Source organism: Salmo trutta, chromosome 34 (genome assembly GCF_901001165.1).
Source record: "Salmo trutta chromosome 34, fSalTru1.1, whole genome shotgun sequence".
Classification (NCBI taxonomy): Eukaryota; Metazoa; Chordata; class Actinopteri; order Salmoniformes; family Salmonidae; genus Salmo; species Salmo trutta.
Window position 1 is genome coordinate 2,520,001 of NC_042990.1, and position 24,753 is coordinate 2,544,753.

The 24,753-nt window shown below is 44.0% G+C and overlaps 1 protein-coding gene across 3 annotated transcripts in view; it reads left to right on the forward strand.

The window, feature by feature from the left end:
* The window catches only part of LOC115173306 (RNA-binding motif, single-stranded-interacting protein 3), a 235,349-nt gene extending 217,510 nt beyond the window's left edge, over positions 1-17,839 (forward strand). For 2 of the 3 annotated variants that reach the window (XM_029731286.1, XM_029731288.1), the window contains 4 exons: positions 7,473-7,583; positions 15,569-15,658; positions 17,079-17,200; positions 17,676-17,839. In XM_029731286.1, the coding sequence (XP_029587146.1) occupies positions 7,473-7,583; positions 15,569-15,658; positions 17,079-17,200; positions 17,676-17,679 (327 nt within the window). In that variant the 3' untranslated portion in view covers positions 17,680-17,839. The remainder of the gene's footprint in view (positions 1-7,472; positions 7,584-15,568; positions 15,659-17,078; positions 17,201-17,675) is intronic. The other variant, XM_029731289.1, reaches the window with a different exon arrangement.
* Positions 17,840-24,753: the final 6,914 nt, after the last annotated feature.

Genomic DNA, 24,753 nt, shown 5'->3' on the forward strand with positions numbered 1-24,753 from the left:
TGTGTATCCTCGTTGCTTAAAGCGAGAACTTCAAAAGAAAACGACAGCTTGTTTTTCAATTGCCGTTAAAAAAAACGAATGAGGCTTCAACTCGCTTCTTTCTCTCTCTCCATTTATCTTTCCCTGTATCATTCTCTCTCACACTGTCTCCTCATTTCTCTCTTCTCCTACTCCTCTCTCCAACTCATCTTCCCTCGCTCTCTCTCTCTCTCTCTCTCTCTCTCTCTCTCTCTCTTTCTCTCTCTCTCACTCCATCTTCCCTCTCTCTTTCTCTCTCGCTCTCTCACTCCATCTCCCCTCTCTCTCTCTTTCTCTCTCTCTCTCTCTCTCTCTCTCTCTCTCTCTCTCTCTCCCCATCTTCCCCACTCTCACCTGCCCCTTCCAGTACTGATGTTCTTTGAAGCTGTGGTGTGGTGTGGTGTACATGCCAGCTGGGAGGGTGGCGTTGCCAGCTATACTTGGGCTGTGAGCTAAAGCCAGCAGTAGATCAGTCAACACTAGACCTGGGATAGTTGAGTGGGCTAGAACCATAGCCAGTTTCATGTGGCCCCTTCTCCGGCAAACCCACCCATTAAGATGCAAACACACACACACACACATTAAGATGCAAACACACACAGTGCTAAACAACTGCAGCGGATAAACTAGCCATACACAATTGTGTTTTTTTTTTCCTGGTGACTGATATATGTGGTCACTACAGTATGCTGGTTTGATATGTATTTCATGTGTGTGCAAGTTACAGCATATGCACTGAATTCCTCTGCGTCGTACCATGGTCTTTTTTTGCAGCGACTTTAAATAGAATCATAATTATCTCCCTTCATGGGAAGCACTGAATCGTCCCACTGTACGATGCACTTTGGTTCAGCAGGAGAACATTATGTTCTGAATTTTATTAGTTGACAGAATTTGAGCCGGGGCTTCGGTTCGGTCTTCGGTCGTCCTTGAGCTGCTCTCGGTATGAGCGCGTGTGTACGTGCGCGTGCGCCTTCTGTAAAATGGCTCTGCTGATTTTCCCTTCTGTCAGAAAACAACTGCAACTAATGAGTCTCTGCCAGCAAATATGGTTACAGAGGGTGAAGTCTGTTCTGTGTTCTAGACCGTTGGTTTGGTCTATAGAAGATGTATTGGTATAGCCTGGGTGCCAGTCTGTTTCTGCTCTCTTGCCAACTCTTTATGGAACTGTCATGCAAAGCATTTGGCTTGACAATGACAATGGTGTGTAGGGAAAAGCACAAGCAGATCTGGGACCAGGTTAGTACTGATATCATTGGTGATAGTGATGTTTTACTGGCTTGTAGTGTTATAGTGGTATTGAATGCAGCATGTTTGTCAGAGTCTCTTACAATACATTTCAATTTGTTTCTACAAGCACAATTTGGAGAAATATATTCATCGCCTCAGTAAAACAGCAATTCCAGAGTTTTCCTCCGACTCTGATACAGATTCTGGTCTCAGCTTTGATTGTTATTATTTCTGGTGAGTTTATTCATTCTCTAAGTCAGTCAGAGGACAGCTGATAAATCATTAGCCCATCCCTGGAGACTAGACCTCCCATGAAGACATGTCAAATACCAGAGCCCCATGTCCCATCTATCACCCCCTGAGACGCAGACTGCTCACACACACACGCACGCACTCTCTGCCCCACAAAGATTCCATGGCTGCTTCAGGGAGCGCCGAGCCTGCGTTTGTTTTGGTGCCCCCGTTACCGCGGCAACCACGGCCATCCCCGACGTTGTAATTCACCACGCCAGAGTTCCCAGACACTCACATGGGACAGTGAGACAGTTGATAGACATGTCGTAACAGCGCTGTGTAACGGTCAAGGTGGCTGCAGCCAACGCACATCTGGGGGTGGTGAAGTAGTCTCACCAGAGCATATCGCGGTCACAGGGTGGGCCTAATTGGCTTTTTTTGTTGATTTGTGCGGTCACCGATGTGCACGCTAACATATCAGTTAGTCTGAAGATGTTTTAGAGATGCTCAAAGTCTCTGTATTCGTCTCAGCTTGTCTTGGTGTGTCCCTTTTTGTTTCTTTGGTTTTCAGTTTGTTCAATCTTGGTGATAGTGGATCGAGATAGTGGATCTCTAGGTAGAGTCAAAGTGTACGTCGTGGTGTTTCAGGTAGGCTATCTCTGTTGGGTAAACGTTGTGCCTCAGACTTGTGTCTTAGCGTTTGCCACGTGGCTGCTGCAAAGTGAGGGCAGCCCTGTCTGTCTGATAGCCCTAGGTGGGATTTGTGCTGTGGATTAGTGAAATACACTCCACAATCCAGCCTCTCTTCTTAGGGTTTACGAGCCTGGAAAGGAGCCTGCGAGGCCTTGGAACCTGGTGCAGCCATGGCAGGCAGCACTGAACTAGCATTTTCTGCTCACCACACACACACACGCACACACACACTAGCACTGAATGACTTATGCAATACCAGTAGCCAAACCTTTTTTTCCTCTGCAGGTGCTTCGGTGGCAGTGCACAATACCTACAGTATGCCCTGAAGGTGGGCAATCCTGCTATTAGGGGCCCCGGGGCCTCTACAGTTACTTAGCTCAATCATGAGTTAGTCTGTAAAGGCAGCTTCACAACAGACGTCTGAGATGTCTGACATCTCTCCTCTCTAGATGAGGATCAATGCCATCTTTAACTAGCAGCACTTTATCCGCTTCTCCTGTTAGCAGCTCACACACACTCAGTATGACATACACACACACGCTGACACAAACATTAATTGAATATAGATCCAAAAACACATTATCATACATATAAGATTCTCATGAATATATACAGTCTAGTATATCTTCCTTAAACACACGCACACACAGAGACAGACAGACACACTCATATACACACACACACACTCTCGCAAACACAGAAAATCGAAATCACAAATCGGCTTAACACGTCTGTGAATTAAGCCCTTCCGTTACTCTCTGTTTCCTATTATAAAAGCATTGTCAGCCGCTGAATCGGTTACAGGTATCCTTAGCTCTCTCTCTCTCTCTCTCTCTCTCTCTCTCTCTCCTCTCCTCTCCTCCTGTCACCCTCTTTCCCATTACCCTCCACTGCCCTCACCCCTCCTCTCTCCAGCCCGCCCTCGTTCTTTCTTGCTGAGATGAAACTCCTGGAGGGAGAAAGATAGGCGAGATAGAAAAGAGAGAGAAAGAGAAAACAAAAGAGAAAGGGAAATGAAAGAAACAGAAAGAGAGAGAAAAGCAAGAGAAGAGAGAGCGAGAGAGTGATGGGAGAGAGGAAGAGAGTGAGAGGAAGCAAGAAAGAGAGAAAGAGATAGATGCATGTTTTTACAGAAAGATAGATTTAGGGTTGTATAAATGTGGATTTTTTTACAAGGACATATACATGATAATACCCTCCACAACATAACCTTCACTCCAAATCAAAACTCCAAACCTACAACCTGATTTTGGACAAAATTACCTGGAAGGATTCTGGAAGGATTTACTACCAAGGATTCTTACTGTTCAGTCTGAAGCTACCTCGAAAGCCTAGAATGAAAAGAGCATTACAATAATCTCTAGATATTGAACTTCATAAAGAACAGACCAGGCTGCAACATTAATTAGCACTGAAGAGAGAAGTGAGAGGTGTGAAGCCCCTGAGCCCAACAATGGCAGCAGAGTTCCTCTCCCACTGAAATGCAGAGGCCTCTTTGGCCCCCTGCTCCATGGCTTCCCTCTGTGCAGAGGTCACCACAGTACAGTACCCCTTGGATATGAAAAATGACAAGGCACGGAAAGAGTACAAAGAGAAGCTCCTCATGGACAATCCAGAGACACTTTTTGTTGACTGCTACAAAAATGCTACAAAGGTAAGCAACCTAATCTTCCACACAGACCTTCCCTGGGCATGGCACACAGCTATAAGAGCACTCTACAGGCGGATGGTGGAAAATCAGAATACTGGAAAACAAGGACCCTGAAACTGAGACACCCTCCTGTCAACCTGTAAAACAATGGAACAGTGGTGGTGCAGGGCAACTTCATACATTTCCAAAAGGACTTCCACAGAATCAAAGCGAGAGCACGGCAGCAGAAGCAGTCTCCTGGTGACGACTCCCCCACCCCTGAGCGAGTCTGATCACACCTCTTCAAACTGTCCTGAAGACGAGTATAGTCACCCTCCCAGCACTGAACATACCCAGGTCCCACAACTGCACTTCTCCTCCATCATTGAGAGGGATATATTCACTGAGCTGGAGAGAGACATGGTGGAGCTCAGAGAGCTAGTCCACACAATCCAAACAGCACAAAAACACAAAACAGACCAGCACAACACCCCCCCGTCTGTCTGTCTGAGAGAGCTGGCTGCACTCCGGTCTGAGGTGAGAGAACTTGAGGAGAGAGAGGAGCACAAGGCTCAGCTAACAGAGAAACACACAGATTCTTTCAGAGCATTCACAGTCAGCCCACTGACACCCGTATCAGATCACAGCAAAATCACAGTCTACTTGAACAGAGTAATACTCAGTCAAAACCAAAGGAACTGCATACCATTAAGTAATGCTATAGATGGAAGGAAAGTAGTGTAGAAACCTACCAAAACACAATTAGCAACAACTAATTCAATCCATTCTAGACAACTTCCTGGACAAAACGCTTCACTGTAATAGTGAAGGTGTAGACTTGGCAGTAGAAAACCTGAACAGTATATTTGACCTCTCAGCTTCCCTATCAAATCTAAAAATGTAAAGCAGACAACTTAAGAAAATTAACAATGCAAAAATGTTTTTATGAAGAATGCAAAAACCTAAGAAATAAATGGAGAAACCTATCCAACCAAAAACATAGAGACCCAGAAAACCTGAGTCTACACCTTCACTATGGTGAATCACTAAAACAATACAGAAATACACTACGGAAAAAGAAGGAACAGCATGTCAGAAATCAGAAACCCAAAAAGGTCTGTGGTGTTGATGATATTCTAAATTAAATGATAAAATATACAGACCACAAATTCCAATTGCCTGAACTTAAACTTTTGAACATTATCCTCAGCCCTGGCATCTTCCCCAATATTTGGAACATAGGACTGATCACCCCAATCCACAAAAGTGGAGACTAACGACTGTGGGATATGCGTGAACAGCAACCTTGGGAAAAATCCTCTGCATTATCATTAACAGCAGACTCGCACATTTCCTCAGTGAAAACAATGTACTGAGCAAAAGTCTAATTTTTACCAAATTACGTACGACAGACCACGTATTCACCCTGCAGACCCTAATTGACAAACAGACGAACCAAAACAAAGTCAAAGTCTTCTCATTCTTTGTTGATTTCAAAAAAGCTTTTGACTCAATTTGGCATGAGGGTCTGCTATACAAATTGATGGAAAACATTATAAAATGTACACAAACAACAAGTGTGCAGTTAAAATTGGCAAAAAAACAAACACATTTCTTTCCACAGGGCCGTGGGGTAAGACAGGGACGCAGCTTGAGCCCCACCCTCTTCAACATATATATATATATATCAACGAATTGGCGAGAGCACTAGAACAGTCTGCAGCACCCGGCCTCACTATACTAGAGTCTGGTGCTTCTATCCCCAACCAAGCAGGGCCTACAGCAGCACCTTGATCTTCTTCACAGATTCTGTTAGACCTGGGCCCTGACAGTACATCTCAGTAAGACAAAAATAATGGTGTTCCAAAAAAGGTCCAGTTGCCAGGACCACAAATACAAATTACATATTGATACTGTTGCCCTAGAGCACACAAAAAACTATACATATCTTGGCCTAAACATCAGAGCCACAGGTAACTTCCATAAAGCTGTGAACAATCTGAGAGAAAAGGCAAGAAGGACCTTCTATGCCATCAAGAGGAACATAAAATTCAACATACCGATTAGGATCTGGCTAAAAATACTTCAATCAGTTATAGAACCCATTGCCCTTTATGGTTGGGAGGTAACCAACCAGGAATTCACAAAATGGGACAAACACCAAGACTCTGCATGCAGAATTCTGCAAAAAATATCCTTTGTGTAGAACGTAAAACACAAAATAATGCATGCAGAGCAGATATAGGCTAATACCGGCTAATTATCAAAATCCAGAAAATATTTAAATTCTACAACCGATTCCCAAACCTTCCATAACAAAGCCATCACCTACAGTGAGATAAATCTGGAGAAAAGTCCCCTAGGCAAGCTGGTGAGCATAGCCGTGCTATTGAGAGAGCCGCCGTAGGCTGACCTGGCTCTCAAGAGAAGACAGGCCATGTGCAGACTGCCCACAAAAGGAGGTGGAAACTGAGTTGCACTTCCTAACCTCCTGCCAAATGTATGACCATATTAGAGACACATATTTCCCTCAGATTACACAGACTCACAAAGAATTTGAAAACCAATCCAATTTTGATAAACTCACATGTCTACTGGGTGAAATACCACCGTGTGCAATCACAGCAGCACGATTTGTAACCTGCTGACACAAGAAAAGGGCAACTAGTGAAGAACAAACACCATTGTAAATACAACCCATATTTATTTATATATTTTCCTATTTGCACATCGTTACAATGCTGTATATAGACATAATATGAATTTTGAAATGTCTCTATTCCTTTGAAACGTTTGTGAGTGTAATGTTTACTGTTCATTTTTTGTTTATTCCACTTTTTTTAAATGATCTATGTCACTTGCTTTGGCAATGTAAACATTTGTTTCCCATGCCAATAAAGCCCTTTGAATTGAAATTCATTGAATTGAGAGGGGAGGAACAGAGAGAAAGCGGTATGCCGCACAGCACCAGTGTTCTGAACGCCGGGGAGGAGACCGCCTGAGCGATTCTGACAGGCCGTGTCTGCTCAGTTTGTACTCCAATCGGCCCACACGGTCACCAGCAGGGTGTACACACACACACAGCACACACACAGGAAGACAGACACAGTAGACAAATGAACGAGGGAAAGCTAGTAAAGAGGAAAGAGCCGGAGCCTAGCCGAGGAAAAAAGGCTTCGTTTCTGAACGCCTCACTCCAGAGGTTTGGCTGGTAGAGAAAAGCGAGAAGTGACTCGTTTCGTGACAAAGCGATGAAAGAGCAGCAATGAATTCATCACATTCCCTCTGGTTCCATCCAGAGCGCTTTATGAAAAATAATAGTCTACCACTACTGATCCGCCCATTAGGGCTAAACGCGTCGCAGTAGCATGACGGGAAGAGATGTGTGCTGACTACAGGCAATCAATGAAACATCCGCGTATGTCGGCTACGTCACCATCGTGTATTGACTCTCTGATGCTCTGCTGCTCCAATGCTCAACAACCCACTGATGCATAAAATGCTACTTTATTCTTCGCCCACCCATTGGCACCAATGAATTAACATGACCTCTATTCTCTCTCCTCTCCCCTCTCTCCTCTCCCTCCTCTCTCCTCTCCCCTCTCTCCTCTCCCTCCTCTCTCCTCTCCCCTCTCTCCTCACTCCTCTCTCCTCTCCTCTACCTCAGGGTGCAGTGATCACCCCAGCCATGGACCACACCATGTCCATGCAGCCTGCCAACATGATGGGCCCGCTCTCCCAGCAGATGACCCATCTGTCCCTGGGCACTACAGGAAGTGTGAGTACTGTACCACCCATGGACCCCTCCATACTGGATCTACTCGAGCTAAATCATAGCCCTCTGAGAATGTACCCGTTATACACCCCATATATCCTACTCACATCATGTACTATCACTCTGAGGCTGCAGCTACTGTATCTGTAGGACCATGCCTCCTGTATTTGATATATACATAGTGTATGCTTTCCGCCTAAGCATCTTACAGACATGTGTGCATACATTTTTCATATGGGTGGCCCCAGCGGCAATCGAACTCATGACCTTTGGTTTGGGGAAGAGTCATGCTCTACCGACTGAGTCACATAAGACCGTATCTACTAAGGTAATATCGTATTTCTATGGAGACACAGGAAAAAGTCTCCTCACACTTCCAGTCAGATGCATTTTTTTTTTTTTTTTATTGTCGCTGAGCTTTCAGTCAGTCGACCTTCATCATAGCACATCTCCACGAACAATAGCGGGAAAGCTCAGCCACAATGAAATAAATGTGCGTCTGACTGGAAGTGTGCGGAGACTTTTTCCTGTTTGTCCAGTTTTGCCTCTTGCCTCCAACACCTTAACTAATCAGCTCTGGGTGTACGGTCGATTCTGCCTAAAATCATATGTCTCTGAAAGCCTACATCTACTCAAGGAAAAAAAGTTTATTTTACGGACTGTATCGGGAGCACAGCTATATCTTTTTATTGACTCCAGCCACATAGTATCACTGTCAAATCTGTACTGAACAGTATCAGTACCAGACATGGTTCACTGTCAGTGTCCATGTCAGTATAATAGTACAGGATTCTATGGTCAATACAGTATCTACAGAGGTGAATTACATTCGTTCTGCATTTACCTCCAAGAAATGTGTGGATATATCCCTGAAACTGTCTCCACATCCACGATGGTAATACTATCACTGTGTGTGTGTGTGAAAAGCAAGATGTTTGAATAGCGTATCTCCTTTATACAGTATCCTAAAGTTTAACAGATTTCCTGGTGACTAGAACAACAGGCCTCTATGTGAAGACTAGGTTATATTATGACTCCTCTAACCCACTAAATCACACATCAACCATATCACTCAATCCATATTCCTGCATACCCCCCCCAAAAAAGGAACTCCCCCTCGTGTCAGGATCAAGCAGATTTAGAGGTGTCGCACACTATCCAGTCTCCCATTTCCTGCTCTAACACTATGGCTCCAGAGGCAGAGGGGGCTTAGTTTGCTCCAGCACTGTGTCTTGGGTGGAATGTGTGATTGAAACAGTGCTGTATTGTACAGTTACCGCCAGCCCCATGTGTTTCCAGGTGAGCTGTCAGCGACTGCGACGCCATGTTGGCTCTGGGATGAAAGAATGTCTCTAATCTCTCCCAGCTGTGCTAACACGCAGGATTAGAGCGGGTTAATCTACGTTGATGGGTTTTGATGTGTGATGAAGGAAAAAAAGTATAAAATATTAATAAAAAGCTCCTTTCTGCCCTAGTACAGCCCTGAGGCACTGTACTGTATATAGACTATATGTGCTCCATATAGCATGCAATATTGCATGCAATGCCCTAATAATCTATGGGAAAGAAGCCATGTGTCTTCTTATTATGTGGTCTGGAGCCAGATGTGAAAGCCCCTTTATGGTTACTTCATAGGAGAAACCTGTGGAAATAGGTTTCAATGGGATCTTGCGATTGTCTATTTAACTAGGTATATTTAAATTCTTTAAGATGGAGTGTTTACATATGGTAAGCTGTTTTATGTCATGTCATTCAGCCCGCTCTGTCTTACGAAAGGCTCAGTTTAGCACCTGCCATCGGCAGTGTCTGTCCTCAGAGTCAACAACTAAAATGGCCACCACACCGCAGAATACTTTTGGCTGTTCTCGTTGTCCCTGTGGCTACATGGCTGGGGCTTTTTTTTTCTCCCAAAGGAAATAACGGAATGTTCCCATTCTGCCCCAGCAACGGTGATCGTAGGCTTCCGAGAATACAGCCGTGTTTTTACGGTAAAGAATGTGTATAGGAATGTCGGCCCCCGTTAAACGGTGGTGAAGAAAGTTCCTCGTTACAAAACACAGAGCTGGTTTTGAAGGTCAACTCTGTTCTACTCTGCTATCAAAATGTGTTGGAAACATCACTCACTTTGACAATGTTATTGTCTAAATCACTGTTCTTGTTTTTGTGTTGGCATTCCTTGATAGTGTTTCACATGCATGATATTGCTACTTTTCATGTACACTGCCGTTCAAAAGTTTGGGGTCACTTAGAAATGTCCTTGTTTTTGAAAGAAAAGCAAATTTTCTGTCCATTAAAATAACATCAAATTCATCAGAAATACAGTGTAGACATTGTTAATGTTGTAAATGACTATTGTAGCTGGAAACGTCAGATTTTTAATGGGATATCTACATAGGCGTACAGAGGCCCATTATCAGCAACCATCACTCCTGTGTTCCAATGGCACTTTGTGTTAGCTAATCCAAGTTTATCATTTTAAAAGGCTAATTTATCATTGGAAAACCCTTTTGCAATTATGTTAGCACAGCTGAAAACTATTGTCCTGATTAAAGAAGCAATAAAACTGGCCTTCTTTAGACTAGTTGAGTGTCTGCAGCATCAGCACTTGTGGGTTCGATTACAGGCTCAAAATGGCCAGAAACAAATAACTTTCTTCTGAAACTCATCAGTCTATTCTTGTTCTGAGAAATGAAGGCTATTCCATGCGAGAAATTGCCAAGAAACTTCAGATCTGATACAACGCTGTGTACTACTCCCTTCACAGAGCAGCACAAACTGGTTCTAACCAGAATAGAAAGAGGAGTGGGAGGCCCCGGTGCACAACTGAGCAACAGGACAAGTACATTAGAGTGTTTAGTTTGAGAAACAGATGCCTCACAAGTCCTCAACTGGCAGCTTCATTAAATATTACCCACAAAACACCAGTCTCAACGTCAACAGTGAAGAGGCGACTCCGGGATGCTGGCCTTCTAGGCAGAGTTCCTCTGTCCAGTGTCTGTGTTCTTTTGTCCATCTTAATCTTTTCTTCTTATTGGCCAGTCTGAGCCTTTTTCTTTACAACTCTGCCTATTAGCGCATCACGTTGTCCCTGTATTCTCCCTGGGAGCAGCCATGTTCCTGCAGGCAATAGGATCTAACGCTCCCACTCCTACAGGTTAACACTGGATCAGACTGGAAAACCAGATAGGTTGCTGCTAGTACCAATCCTCCACACAGCTGGGAGGTCCTTTTCTTACTAGCACTGATTTTGCTGATAGCAGCTTACTTACCATGACTGAGATGTGGTTGTCTCACCTAGCTGTCTTAAGATGAATGCACTAAGTCGCTCTGAATAAATGGAAATAAGCATAGAAACGGATTCCCGCTCTAGTAATTCTAAGTCTATGTGGATAACAGTGATGGACCAAGACTACTCTGAGCCCTCATCCCTCATTTCCATGGATAGAGTGGACATGCTGTTATACAGTAAGACTGGGTAGTAATGGATTGGGTTTGTATGGTCTATTTTTTCACCTGGTCTCATGGGAACACCATGTGAGGGCACAGCAAGACATTTCAATAGCATGCCTTCTTCAATCTGCAATGACATATCCGTTTCTGATGGATGACCACATGCTTCTCTCTCTCTCTCTCTGCGTCCAAATGCCTGTCTATTGGATTAAGCCCAGGGTAACATGTGAAGTGAAATAGAATGGTCAACAGAGGAAGAGGAACATCTTATGACTATCTCACATTCAATCACCACCTTCCGTAGACACCTGAAACCCCACCTCTTTAAGGAATACCTAGGATAGGATAAAGTAATCCTTCTAACCCCCCCCCCCTTAAAAGATTTAGATGCACTATTGTAAAGTGGTTGTTCCACTGGATATCATAAGGTGAATGCACCAATTTGTAAGTCGCTCTGGATAAGAGCGTCTGCTAAATGACTTAAATGTAAATGTAAAGTGGAACTCATTAGGATCCATTCTGATGCTGTGCCTCCAGTAGTTACCGACAGTGAGTTGGTGCCCGATATGTTCTGTAGACAGACAGACAGACAGAGAGGGTCTTTCCTGCACCCTGCTGGTGCTCTTGGCTGTGTGGCCAGTACAGAGAGGGGGACCTTAAGAAGTCCACTCACACCACCCTCATTAAGGGCCCACACTGAGGCCGCCTCACGCTCATCAAACACATGCCATCTGCTCCAGGCTTGGTATGCGTGTGTGCCTGTGTGCACGCTTGTGTGCACACAATCGTGTAACACGTGTGTACAATTCCCCCATATACACTGAGTATACAAAACATTAAGAACACCTGCTCTTTCCATGACATGACTGACCAGGTGAATCCAGGTGAAAGCTATGCTCCCTTATTGATGTCACTTCTTAAATTCACTTCAATCAGTTTAGATGAAGGGGAGGAGACGGGTTAAAGAAGGATTTTTTAGCCTTGAGACAATTGAGACATGGATTGTGTATGTGTACCATTCAGAGGGTGAATGGGCAAGACAAAAGATTTAAGTGCCTTTGAACGGGGTATGGTAGTAGATGCCAATATCTATACTGAACAAAAATATAAACTTAACATGTAAAGACAAGACAAGAACTGCAACACTGCTGAGTTGTTCACGCTCAACAGTTTCCCGTGTGTCTCAAGAATGGTCCATCACCCGGAAGATATCCAGCCAACTTAACACAACTGTGTAAAGCATTGGAGTCAAGTCAATATTAGGAAGGTGTTCCTAATGTATTTAAGGAGCTTCATTTGGCTGAAACAGGGTATTGCCCTTAACACTGTCCAAAATGATCTTGCTAATTTAAGCCAGTCATTCTAAATAATATTACGTATGATATCAGCTATCACTGTCTACTTCCTGACATGTCAGTTCCCTGGTGACTGTAAAGTCATGGTCATGTAAATGGGATAACAAAGGGTCAGAGAAGCTGAAGAAGTTCCTTATTAAGCCCCTTTTCAAGCCACGGAGAGATATAACATTTCAAAAGCCTGTCTCTCTTTGACACGTCGGTTTTGATATCACTAATTAAGTTCCCGCTCCCCTCCATTTGCTTTCATGCCGTCGACACAGGTGAGTTAGCAGAGTAAGCTAATGGAAGACGGGGAGGGACAAAAGGTCCTGAGGAATTGTTATGCAACGGGCGCCGTTCGCCAGAGCAGAGAAGGTCACACCGTGAATTTGATAGCACTCTTCTAGCGGATTGTGGGCTGAACGGGAAAGAGAACGAGAATGAGGGCGGTGGAGAAAGAGTGGGCGCGCGAGAGATGGAGAGTGAGACAGAGGGAGAACCAAAAGAGAGCGCTGCAAAGTCAGGAAGTCAGACATGCCACCTCACCCCATCCGAAGTGTGACAATTCCCTACCATCTCCCTCTCCACCCATCCTCCCAGGGTGTTGGTGGCCCTCCGCAGCAGGGAGAGAAGGGGGGTAAGTTAATCACCCATGTCCATGGCCTTTAGCTCCTCTCATTAGTGCTGTGCGGCGGAGCCGTACCCGATCCATTAGTGCCAATGCCGGTAATGACACTCCACAAGCGTCGGGCGCCAGGCCAAGAGAATGGACCACCATTCAGGGAAAAGAAGGAAAGGAGGGAGAAAGGATCGTCCTTCCTTTTCCTGTTAAAAAAAGGGAAATCAGCAGGAAGAGGAGAGGCAACCCAGCTGGGTTTTTATTATCAGGGCTTAGAGCTGAAAGCCTCTCTCTCACACAAACAGTACACTGGTGAGGGGAGGGCATAGACTGATCTACACATTATGTAGACATTCTACGCACAAGCATGTACGTAGAACAAGTACTTATTTACAATGACAGCCTACCCCGGCCAAACCCGGACGACACTGGGCTCCGCCCTATGGGACTCCGCAGCTGGATGTGATACAGCCTGGATTCAAACCAGGGACTGTAGTGACACCTCTTGCACTGAGATGCAGTGCCTTAGACCGCTGCGCCACTCGGGAGTAGCGTGTCTGTAAAATGGCTATTCTGCAGCTCTGTTAAAAGACCTGGTATGAAATATAGGCCATGGGTGTGCGCAAACACACACACGCATGTACACACACACACTTACGCACACACCAAAACACACACTTGCAGCGGACACGCACAGCCACTGAAACAGCTCAGGGTGATCTGAGCTCTCTATTTTGCACTCGTCTGGTTTCCGCTCTCTCTCCCTATTAGGAGGGGGCATTTTCCTCCCTGTGAAGTTCAGGACCAGCAGGGTGCCTCTGCTTCCTCCTCTCTGTTCCTCTATCACTAGCCTCCCATAGTCAGACAGCTATGTTAAAAACACACGTCTGCCTCACAGCACCCTCCTAAGGACGGAAAGGGAATTACAAGAACATATATACTGAACAAAAATATAAACGCAACATGCAACAATTTCAACGATTTTACTGAGTTACAATTCATATAAGGAAATCAGACAATTTAAATAAATTCATTAGGCCCTAATCTATGGATTTGACATAACTAGACAGGGGCGCAGCCATGCAGAATGAGTTCTTCCCCAAAAAAGGGCTGTATTACAGACATAAATACTCCTCAGTTTCATCAGCTGTCCGGGTGGCTGGTCTCAGACGATCCCGCAGCTGAAGTAGCCGGATGTGGAGGTCCTAGGCTGGCATGGTTACACATGGCCCGTGGTTGTGAGGCCGGTTGGACGTAATGCCAAATTCTCTAAAACAACATTGGAGGCAGCTTATGGTAGAGAAATTAACATTAAGTTTTCTGGCGACAGTGCTGTCGGACATTCCTGCAGTCAGCATGCCAATTGCACGCTCCCTCAAAACTTGAGTTTGTGGCATTGTGTTGTGTGACAAAACTGCACATTTTAGAGTGGCCTTTTATTGTCCCCAGTACAAGGTGCACCTGTGTAATGATCATGCTGTTTAATTAGCTTCTTGGTATGCCACACCTGTCAGGTGGATGGATTATCTTGGCAAATGAGAAATGCTTACTAACAGGGATGTAAACACATTTTTAGAGAAGTAAGATTTTTGTGCTTAAGGAACATTTCTGGGATCTTTTATTTCAGCTCATAAAACATGGGACCAACACTTTACATGTTGCGTTTATATATTTTTTCAGTGTATATATATATATATATATATATATATGGTCATATATACCTGGTCATATATATATATATATATATATACACTCAGTGTACAAAACATTAGGAACACTTTCCTAATATTGAGTTGCACCCCCTTTTGCACTCAGTTCGTCGGGACATGGACTCTACAAGCATCCACAGGGATGCTGGTCCATGTTGACTCCAATGCTTCCCACAGTGGTGTCAAGTTCACTGGATGTAATTTGGGTGGTGGACCATTCTTGATACAAACGGGAAACTGTTGAGCGTGAATAAACCCAGCAGCATTGCCGTTCTTGACACACTCAAACCAGTGCGCCTGGCACCTGCTACCAAACCCCGTTCAAAGGCACTTTCGTCTTGTCCTTTCACCCTCTGAATGACACACATACAAAATCCATGTCTCAATTGTCTTAAGTCTTAAAAATCCTTCTTTAACCTGTCTCCTCCCCTTGATCTACACTGATTGAAGTGGATTTAACAGGTGACATCAATAAGGGATCACAGCTTTCTCCTGGATTCACCTGGTCAGTCTATGTCATGGAAAGGCGTTCCTAATGTTTTGTACACTCAGTGTATTTCACAGATTAGTAACTGGTGTGTTTGACCTGCAGAGTGGATCCCATGTAAATTGAATATGTGGTGGGATGTTGTTTTAACCATAATGTTCAGTCACTTGGATCACAACAGTTTGATATGATTGATAATAATGATCTAACATATATATATATATATATATATATACATTGTTTCTGTTTCCTGTGATCAATTGATTGTTGTTGAAGTTAGAAAAGAACTAGTCATGACAGGTTATTGATGTGTGTGTACCAGTACATGACAGGTTATTGATGTGTGTGTTCCAGTACATGACAGGTTATTGATGTGTGTGTTCCAGTACATGACTGCTGCGGCTGCCGGGGCGCCTATGCAAGGGACCTACATTCCTCAGTACACTCCTGTGCCTCAGACAGCCGTCCCTGTTGAAGTAAGTCAGCCACAGACACACACACATTGGTTTTACTATCCTTGTGGGGACCAAACAATTTATGCCCATTCAAAATCCTATTCTCCCTAACCTTAAACGTAACCCTAACTCTTAAACCTAACCCCTAAGCCTCAAATAGCCTTTTTCCCTGTGAGGTCCAGTGAAATGTCCCCACTTTTTCCTTGTTTTACTATCCTTGTGAGGGGTTCTGGTACCCACAAGGATAGTAAAACATAAAAACACACACACAGACATGGACACACATGGATACACACACACACACACACACACACACACACACACACACGGATACACACTCATACACAGATGCATGCACACACACACACACACACACACACACACACACACACACACACACACACACACACACACACACACACACACACACACACACACACACACACATACACTCCTAAGGACAGAAATGCATACACACTCTCTCACACACAGAGGTAGACATAGATACACACACGCACAAACACGCACAGTGACACTGCAACATCCACTCGATAAGAACTGCCAAGCACACGTGTTGCCACGGCTTGCTACTGTTGAGCGTGCCGAGTGTGCAGCTCAGAGCAGGCGGGTACACGCTGAGAAATGATGAGTGTGGAAGGCTGTCTGGAGGGCTGATGGCGCCGGCCCATTCAGATGGAGCATCAACCTGTATCAGATGACAGGCGCTGAATTGAGACACACTGCCGGCGGAGCTGTCCCTCTCCCGGATGGCCCGTGTGCTCAACACACACATCCTTCAGCCCCAGGCCTCTGGTTAGCGAGCGGCTGCCCAGCCGACAACGCCCTGACACCACCATCCATCTCTACAGCTCCATAGAGGAGAGGATAATCAGGAGATAGCCACCCTTCATAAAGTCACCGGCTGGAGAGAGAGACGAGAGACTCGGAGACATAGCGTTAGCCCAGGGGTTCTCTTGTTGTCTCTCTCACCTATTCCGTTCTCAATGCCACACATGGTGGATGCCACCATCAGTGAGGTTCTATATATCAGTGCTGTTGAGATGAGCTGTAGACAAGGAGTGTCTCGGAGGATGATGTATAAACATGGTGTTGAGAGCGTCCTTGACATCTTGTTAAGGTGATGGAGGAGATGAGACCACGATGGCTGACGTTCAGTGAGGTTAGGACGTTAAACCTTACAGTAAATACAGTAATGAAACCCTTACCCTCTCACATGTAGCCTTGTGACTTTAAAAGCAGTTTGTTTTGTCAAGGCTACTGTGGTATTGGGTTTAGATGTATTTAAACAGATTGGTACATAATTATGCAGAGACATACAGAGAATGTGATGTCATACAATATATTACTAGACGGTTACATTGCGTTACATGGAGGATGATGTCACGTCCTGTTGTCTCACGCCCACTTCCTGTCCCCGTAGGGAGTGGTCACGGATGCCTCTCCTCAGTCAGTGGCCCCCTCGTCGCATGACGTGAGTGGGCAGCAGCAACAGATCCAGGTGGACGGGTCCAGCGACCATGTTGCTTACTCATACCAGTCCAAGTGAGTATTGCTGCCATCTTCTCACTATACATATCAACAACACATCCTATTGCCGATAAGGATTCTGGAGTCTATTTGGTTACGATGACTTATACCTGTCATTGTCTATTGTTATGCCATATCGTAGCTGACTATTTGTTGCTTTATTCTTTGACAGTGAGTTTTTTGGTCTGTTGACTAATTAAAAGGGATAGTTTACCCAAATTACAAATGATATATTTTTTTCCTTACTCTGTAAGCAGTCTATGGACAGGGTATGATGACATTCCGTGCTTTGGTTTTGTTCACCTGGACACTGTTTTCAAATGCTGTCATACCGTGTCTGTAGACTGTTTACACTACACGGTATGGAAACCAATATGTAATTTTGTCATTTGAGTGAACTATCCCTTTATTGTCATTTTAGAGTGTGTGCATTATGATGATTACCTTTCCTTTGATTCTCTCTCGTTGTGGTTCTTCTCTTCCTCATTAGATAGCGACGGACGAGGAGAATATTCCTGTGACAGTGTTGCCTTGAGACAGGGGGGTTGGCTGCACTGAGAATGTGGAGAAGAGAGATTGCTTCCAGATTGCCCAGGCACCAAAAAAGAGACACTTTTTTCATTTCCTACCTGGCCTAAGAGAGTTACAGAGACAGAGAGAGAGGGAGAGAGAGCGAGAAAGAGAGGAGGGAGGGTGGGGTGGGGTGGGGGGGGGGGGGGTCTAGTCGCTGGGCACAGTGCAAAGAGTTGAAAATGTTTAGTCTGGCAACCTGCCTGGTGGGCTGGGCTTGAGCTTGACTTTCTCAACTGAAAAAAATTAAAAATAAATAGGGAAATGTTGAATGCGCAGGTAGGTAGGTGATGAGGTTTATTTTGTAATTAGAAAAGGGGAAGTCAAAGTTTGAGATACACAGAGATTGTCTTCCTTAGATATTAAGCTATGATTTCTTTTCACTTTTTTTTTCTCGTGTTAAATTTGAGTTTTCTAGATATATTCCAAATAAGTGTTTTTCTTTCTTGAATCTTCATGGCCTTAATTTTAAGGGCGTCAGATGACTTTTTACGGAGAGTAAAGTCTGGCGTCTCGTTGAAAATAAAAAGCGATCTAAATCAGTCTCTTGGACCACTGTGATGGTACATGATACTGCAGGGGTTGAGCTAGAGACATTAAAACAAAATCTATCACATAAGCTGTACAGATTTAATAGACAAGAGTTTTTTTTTCTTTTCTTCGTTAGAAGAAAACTTTGATAAATAATTATGTCAGAGGTTACTAAATCTAAGAGAAAAAAGTAAATGTCTGCTGAGGAAAAGAGTGGGAAATGATAAAAGCTTTGAGGAGATTTTTCACAATGAGGAGAAAAAAAGACACTGCATTGTAGAAAATGCAGTCTGTTGCAAATGCTGAACTTGTTTTTATTATCATAATAATTATTTTACATGGCAAGATTGCTGTTGATGACATTAGTGCTTTTATCTGCTACATTTGACCTTTTTTATGAGCTTGATGGTGTTTTTAGCCCGCTTTGCTTGTCACACTATAAAAAAAGAACAAAGAAAAGAATGAAAAAAAATCTAAAACAAACAAAAAACGGTAGAAAAAAAAATTCGCGCAGTGATAAACTTCGTAGATTGAGTAGGAGCTTACGGTTTAAACCAATCAGTGCAAAAGCAATAGAAGAAATTGTTGACAATTTCTGTAGTCTTTCCTAGTTGTGGATCAAATGCAGCCCAAGGATGGCCATTTTTATACCAAAGATGAAGAGACACTCTGATCCAGAGTTTTGTTGTTTTTCAGTTCGATTTTGTTGTTGATGTTGTTGATGTTATTGTTGATATTGTTGTTGTTGCTGTTGTCATTGTTGTTTTTAATTTGACCTTGATGGCCGGACCAGTCCGTACTTTTCCTTTTTTATTACAATTACACGTTTTGGTTTAAGCTACCTTCCACGGTTGTCGAAGCTATCACACTGACGTCAAAACAGTATTTGAACGCATGATCCAACTAGTGGCAGTTCGACCTAACGTCCCTCTCTACCACTTAAATTGTCTTTCCGTCTCTCATCTGTCGTGTTTCACTCTTTCGTCAACTATGGGGGCATTCCACCAGTCAACAATAAACAATACACTATAGGAAATATTGGGGAACGCTGCAGGCTCGCTCCTCAGTCATTGATGCGTCGCTTCTGGCTTTGTCGGCTCACTGTTTTCTGCCTCGACGCTTTCTCTTTTATCTCATTGGATCAATGACAACTGAACGAAACGGATACATTTTATCCCCTCCCCGGGAGTCTCATCAACGTTACCCTGCATTTTTTTCCCTCTCTCCAGTCATCCAGACAACACATAACAAAACTCTCCAGCATATTTCTGTCTACGTGGACTTAAAACATGTCGTGCTATCCCAGGCACTATGTACTTAGGAAGACAGGCACTTGATTCAAGACTAGCGTTGGCAGGTTGACCTCTGATGTGCTTCTGGATTTAATATATCTCTGAACTCCAAACGCAAAACGAACACATGGAAGCATACGGTAGTGTTATCTGCTTTAGCAAACATTATCTCTCTTGGAGATCCATATTTATGGGCTGGATAAACACTACTGTACTCAAACCTAAGGGGCTATTTTCCAGACAGAATAGTACACTCCAATAATGTTGACAGTAACCTTTCAGCCAAGCCTAAAAAGCCTGTCTTCTCAGCCTCTAGACTCAATAGCCTGTAAACATCTCTGCCTCACCCCTTTCAGCCTTCCATCAAACCCCTATCCATTGCCATTTGAGATTTTTTTTGAATGATTTCATCTCTGGAGATTTGTCGCGTAATAAATGGCGTGCGGCTGTGGGATGGCAGGCACGCTATCCCCATTACAGTAACTTGTGTCTGGAGCGCTGTGTGTCTCTATCCCCATTACAGTAACTTGTATCTGGAGCGCTGTGTGTCTCTATCCCCATTACAGTAACTTGTGTCTGGAGCGCTGTGTGTCTCTATCCCCATTACAGTAACTTGTGTCTGGAGCGCTGTGTGTCTCTATCCCCATTACAGTAACTTGTGTCTGGAGCGCTGTGTGTCTCTATCCCCATTACAGTAACTTGTGTCTGGAGCGCTGTGTGTCTCTATCCCCATTACAGTAACTTGTGTCTGGAGCGCTGTGTGTCTCTATCCCCATTACAGTAACTTGTGTCTGGAGCGCTGTGTGTCTCTATCCCCATTACAGTAACTTGTGTCTGGAGCGCTGTGTGTCTCTATCCCCATTACAGTAACTTGTGTCTGGAGCGCTGTGTGTCTCTATCCCCATTACAGTAACTTGTGTCTGGAGCGCTGTGTGTCTCTATCCCCATTACAGTAACTTGTGTCTGGAGCGCTGTGTGTCTCTATCCCCATTACAGTAACTTGTGTCTGGAGCGCTGTGTGTCTCTATCCCCATTACAGTAACTTGTGTCTGGAGCGCTGTGTGTCTCTATCCCCATTACAGTAACTTGTGTCTGGAGCGCTGTGTGTCTCTATCCCCATTACAGTAACTTGTGTCTGGAGTGCTGTGTGTCTCTATCCCCATTACAGTAACTTGTGTCTGGAGCGCTGTGTGTCTCTATCCCCATTACAGTAACTTGTGTCTGGAGCGCTGTGTGTCTCTATCCCCATTACAGTAACTTGTAACTGGAGCGCAGTGTGTCTCTATCCCCATTACAGTAACTTGTGTCTGAAATGGGACCTTATTCCCTATATAGTGCACTACATTTGACCAGGCACTGCATCTCAGTACAAAAGGCATCACTACAGTCCCTAGTTCGAATCCAGGCTATATCACATCCGGCCATGATTGGGAGTCCCATAGGGAGGCGCACAATTGTCCCAGCGCCGTCCGGGTTTGGCCCGGGGCAGGCCGTCATTGTAAATAATAATTTGTTCTTGACTGACTTACCTAGTTAAATAAAGGTTAAATAAAATTAAATATATAGGGCTCTGGTCATAAAATAGGGCTCTATGTTAAGAATAGGGTTCCATTCCGGACACCTCCTCTGTGTCCCTGCCTGCCTGCTTGCTGTGGTGCTAGAGCCATAAAAAGGCATCACTCTCTCTTCTCTCGCTCTTCCTCTGTGAGGTTTTCCCTCTTTATTGGACAGTGCAGGAGCTGAACCACAAAACCAATTTTAGTCACATTCTCAATTGACGGGGCCCAATTTGTCTCCCCTCAGGGCATTGGGATCCGCTCCAGTGTCCCTCAAAGCCTCTTTTTTTTTGAAAAAAAGAGGGAATTTTGGTGTTCTTTTTTCGTTAACAATTGCACATATTGAGATCCATCAGTTCATGTGATTCAACGGCAGGCTGTGCATTGCGTTCTGGGAAAGATGGCAGTGACATCATGGGTCTGTAACAATGTAATTGTTTATCGAGTGCCTTTAACGAAGCTTCCAAATGATTCCAATATCTACAGGATAGAAAAAAAGCACACGGAAAAGCAATCTTATATAAGGGAACCGTACATTTTTGAAGGAGTTGTGCTAATGAAAATACTAGTACAAATGTATAACCTACTCTAAGGTGCTACAGTGAAAGCTGTCTTGGGCATGTGCCTGCTTTGTGTCCATTGGTCTGTGACGCACTGGCTATTGTTGATCATTTGATCAACATTCATTTACTACAGTGGCTCATCCCATTGGGTTGTGCTTTTCACAACCAAGAGAAAACGGGCACATCGTGAACTACGTAGTCTACATGGTGAGCTGCCATCATAGCCACCGTAACACAGGCAATGCAATCGGAGAAAATAGAACCATTCCACAATCTGTTGTCCCGTAAAACATTCAACCCACATGTCTTCCATCCAATGACAAGTCAATGATCACATTTACTGTACCAATCTACCAACACCAGAGCTACTCAGCTGCTCACTGTCCCCAAACACCTCTCTCTTTCCTCTTTTCACTCACCCTGTCACTTCCCCTCTTCTTTTGCGTTAACTTTCCGAGTACAGAAAACTTTGAGATCACAAGATATATGCGCAAAGTCACCCACTTCACAATTCCAACAGACAAACAAACCCAAAACGTCTGTACCCTTTTCACACCAGTGACAACAAGCGTCTACATTTCTGCACGTCTCTCTGGGTAATAACATTGTTTTTGCTGCGTATTTTTCTTTCCTGCCACGCGTGAGCAGGCTAGCTGCTACAGTATGAGGTATCCAGATCTTAAGCTAGACCGTCGGTCGGGTCGACGTTTGCTCCTCAACCTCTATGGTGTTCAAACTGTACCTGAAACTATGTGCTCTACGTCATAGATCACTCTGACCACAATCTCCTTTGATCACAAAGATCAACGCTCTACACTTATTGTTACCGTCTAAGATTCAATAGCAATGACATACAAGGAAAATTAGGTTACAAATAGAAATGACAAAAAGCACACAACAGAACCGTATGCGCTCCAAATTGCTACCTGAGATTCAAGAAAGACAAAACATTGAAGTGAGGAGAGTTTCCCTCGATCGAGTAAGAGCGATATCGATGAGGTCATTACGTCGTTGAAATGGCAGTATCAAGACTGACTGAACTCCTCTCTTATTCTACGCTAGTTGTAGCACAAAGGCCTGGTAAACTGTCTGTTAGAAATGTACAGTGATTCTCACTACGTTTTAGGGAGCTGCAGTTAAAGATCTAGCTAGCTAGCCTATGTGTCAGAACAAACCAGCCAGAGAGGGTCATTAGCTCCTGTTGCCAGGCAGAAGTTGTCGAGGCGCTGTGTTGTGCACCTCCACCTGTTACTAATTGGAGGCATGTTCTACTACATCCGCTGGCACGCACACACACACACACACACACACACACACACACACACACACACACACACACACACACACACACATACTCACTATTGCCAGACATTTCTGAGTATTACACACACACACACACACACACACACACACACACACACACACACACACACACACACACACACACACAGTGTTTCAGTCAGTGTGTTAGTCTTCTCATTATCTCTTCGTCAGAGTAAGGTTATCACTGAGAGACTAAACCTATGTTCTCCATTGCTCACCAGCATAGAGTCTCAGTTACCTTGGCTCTATGGGGCCAACTTCCACGTAAGTAAAATGTTCACTTTCTCTCCCATTGACATCAATGCATCACTAACTTAAACATTGACTTTAGTGGAAGTTAGGATTCGCCCCTATGTCTTTGGTATCTACAGAACAGCAGTGTTCAGTTTCAGTCTACAGTATCTATCCAGGCTGGGCTACAGAGCTGCTTCAGTTCACTGCCTTTTTTTACACCGTCCACTTCTCCAATCCGTCCCATGCTGTGTCTGTCTCACTGCCTCCGTCCAGATATCAAGCCAGTCAGTCATATCTATCTACCATATTTCTATCAAGTCCTAGGAACATATTCACCACAATGGCATTCCAAGTTGTTCAATGTCATACCCCATTGTCATAGGCTTCTTGTGATTTCCCCCATTGTGACTAGACAGTGGTTTAGAGAAGACTGGCCCTGTGTCCAAAATGGACCCTATTTCTATATAGGGGATACTGTGTCCTATATTGGCACCCTATTCCCCATACAGTGCACAACTGGACTGTACTATGACAGACGGTGCCTCAGAGTTGGGCCTCCCACTGTGAAGTGTGACAGAAGAGCTCCGGGCTCGATATAACTCAACACTCTTTCAGCTCTTACCACCACGTAATTCAGTGGGGAAATTGCTCCAACAAAAAAAAATGTGGCCCACGCTTTTTAATTGATGCTCCGGTTCACCTTTGACGGGAGGCATCGATTGGCCACACATCCCCAGGAGCTCAGCCAACTGGCTAACCTAACACACACCTTCCTCAGAATGAAATGGCTCCCAGAGACGTCAAACACTATTGAGTAACTATCATTGGAAATGGCCAACCAAATTTGCTAAAGAAACCTCCAGAACTTTCATTAAGCGTCAGGATTATTATACAATATAAAAAAAAGAGGAATATTTATTAGGACAGCAAAGCGGTTCTTAGATATTTTTGTTTAGTTCTGTTTTTTGTTGTTTTTCTATTTTTGCTTTTCTTTGGGTCAGTGCGGAGGATGTGGTCATGCCTTATGCACGCCACTCAGTGTGTGTGATCCTTGATAAATATCTGTACATCTGTGGATGTTAGGATTAAACTTCGGTTTTAATGAGTTGTTTTTTTCTCTGATGAAGCTTTCAATAAAAAAATGAGGAAAAAATCGCGAATGTGCCTCGTTATTTGACTCTAATGTCTCAATCTTTGTAACTGCAAAACATGGTCTTTGTTACAATAAAAAAAACGGTACTCTTTTTAGTGCAAGTGGTAGACACCATATTGTCAACTACTAACTCTACCCCATCTCCTGTAATAAAACACCACCCCTCCCATACCAATACACCTGCCTCTTAGCCCCAATACTAGTATTCCATATATAATTGTGTGCAATGCAGTGGGGTCCAATTGAAGTATTAAATACATTACCTACATCTACATTTTTTACATTGTATTTTTATTTAACTAGGTAAGTCAGTTAAGAACAAATGAGTATTTACAATGACGGCCTG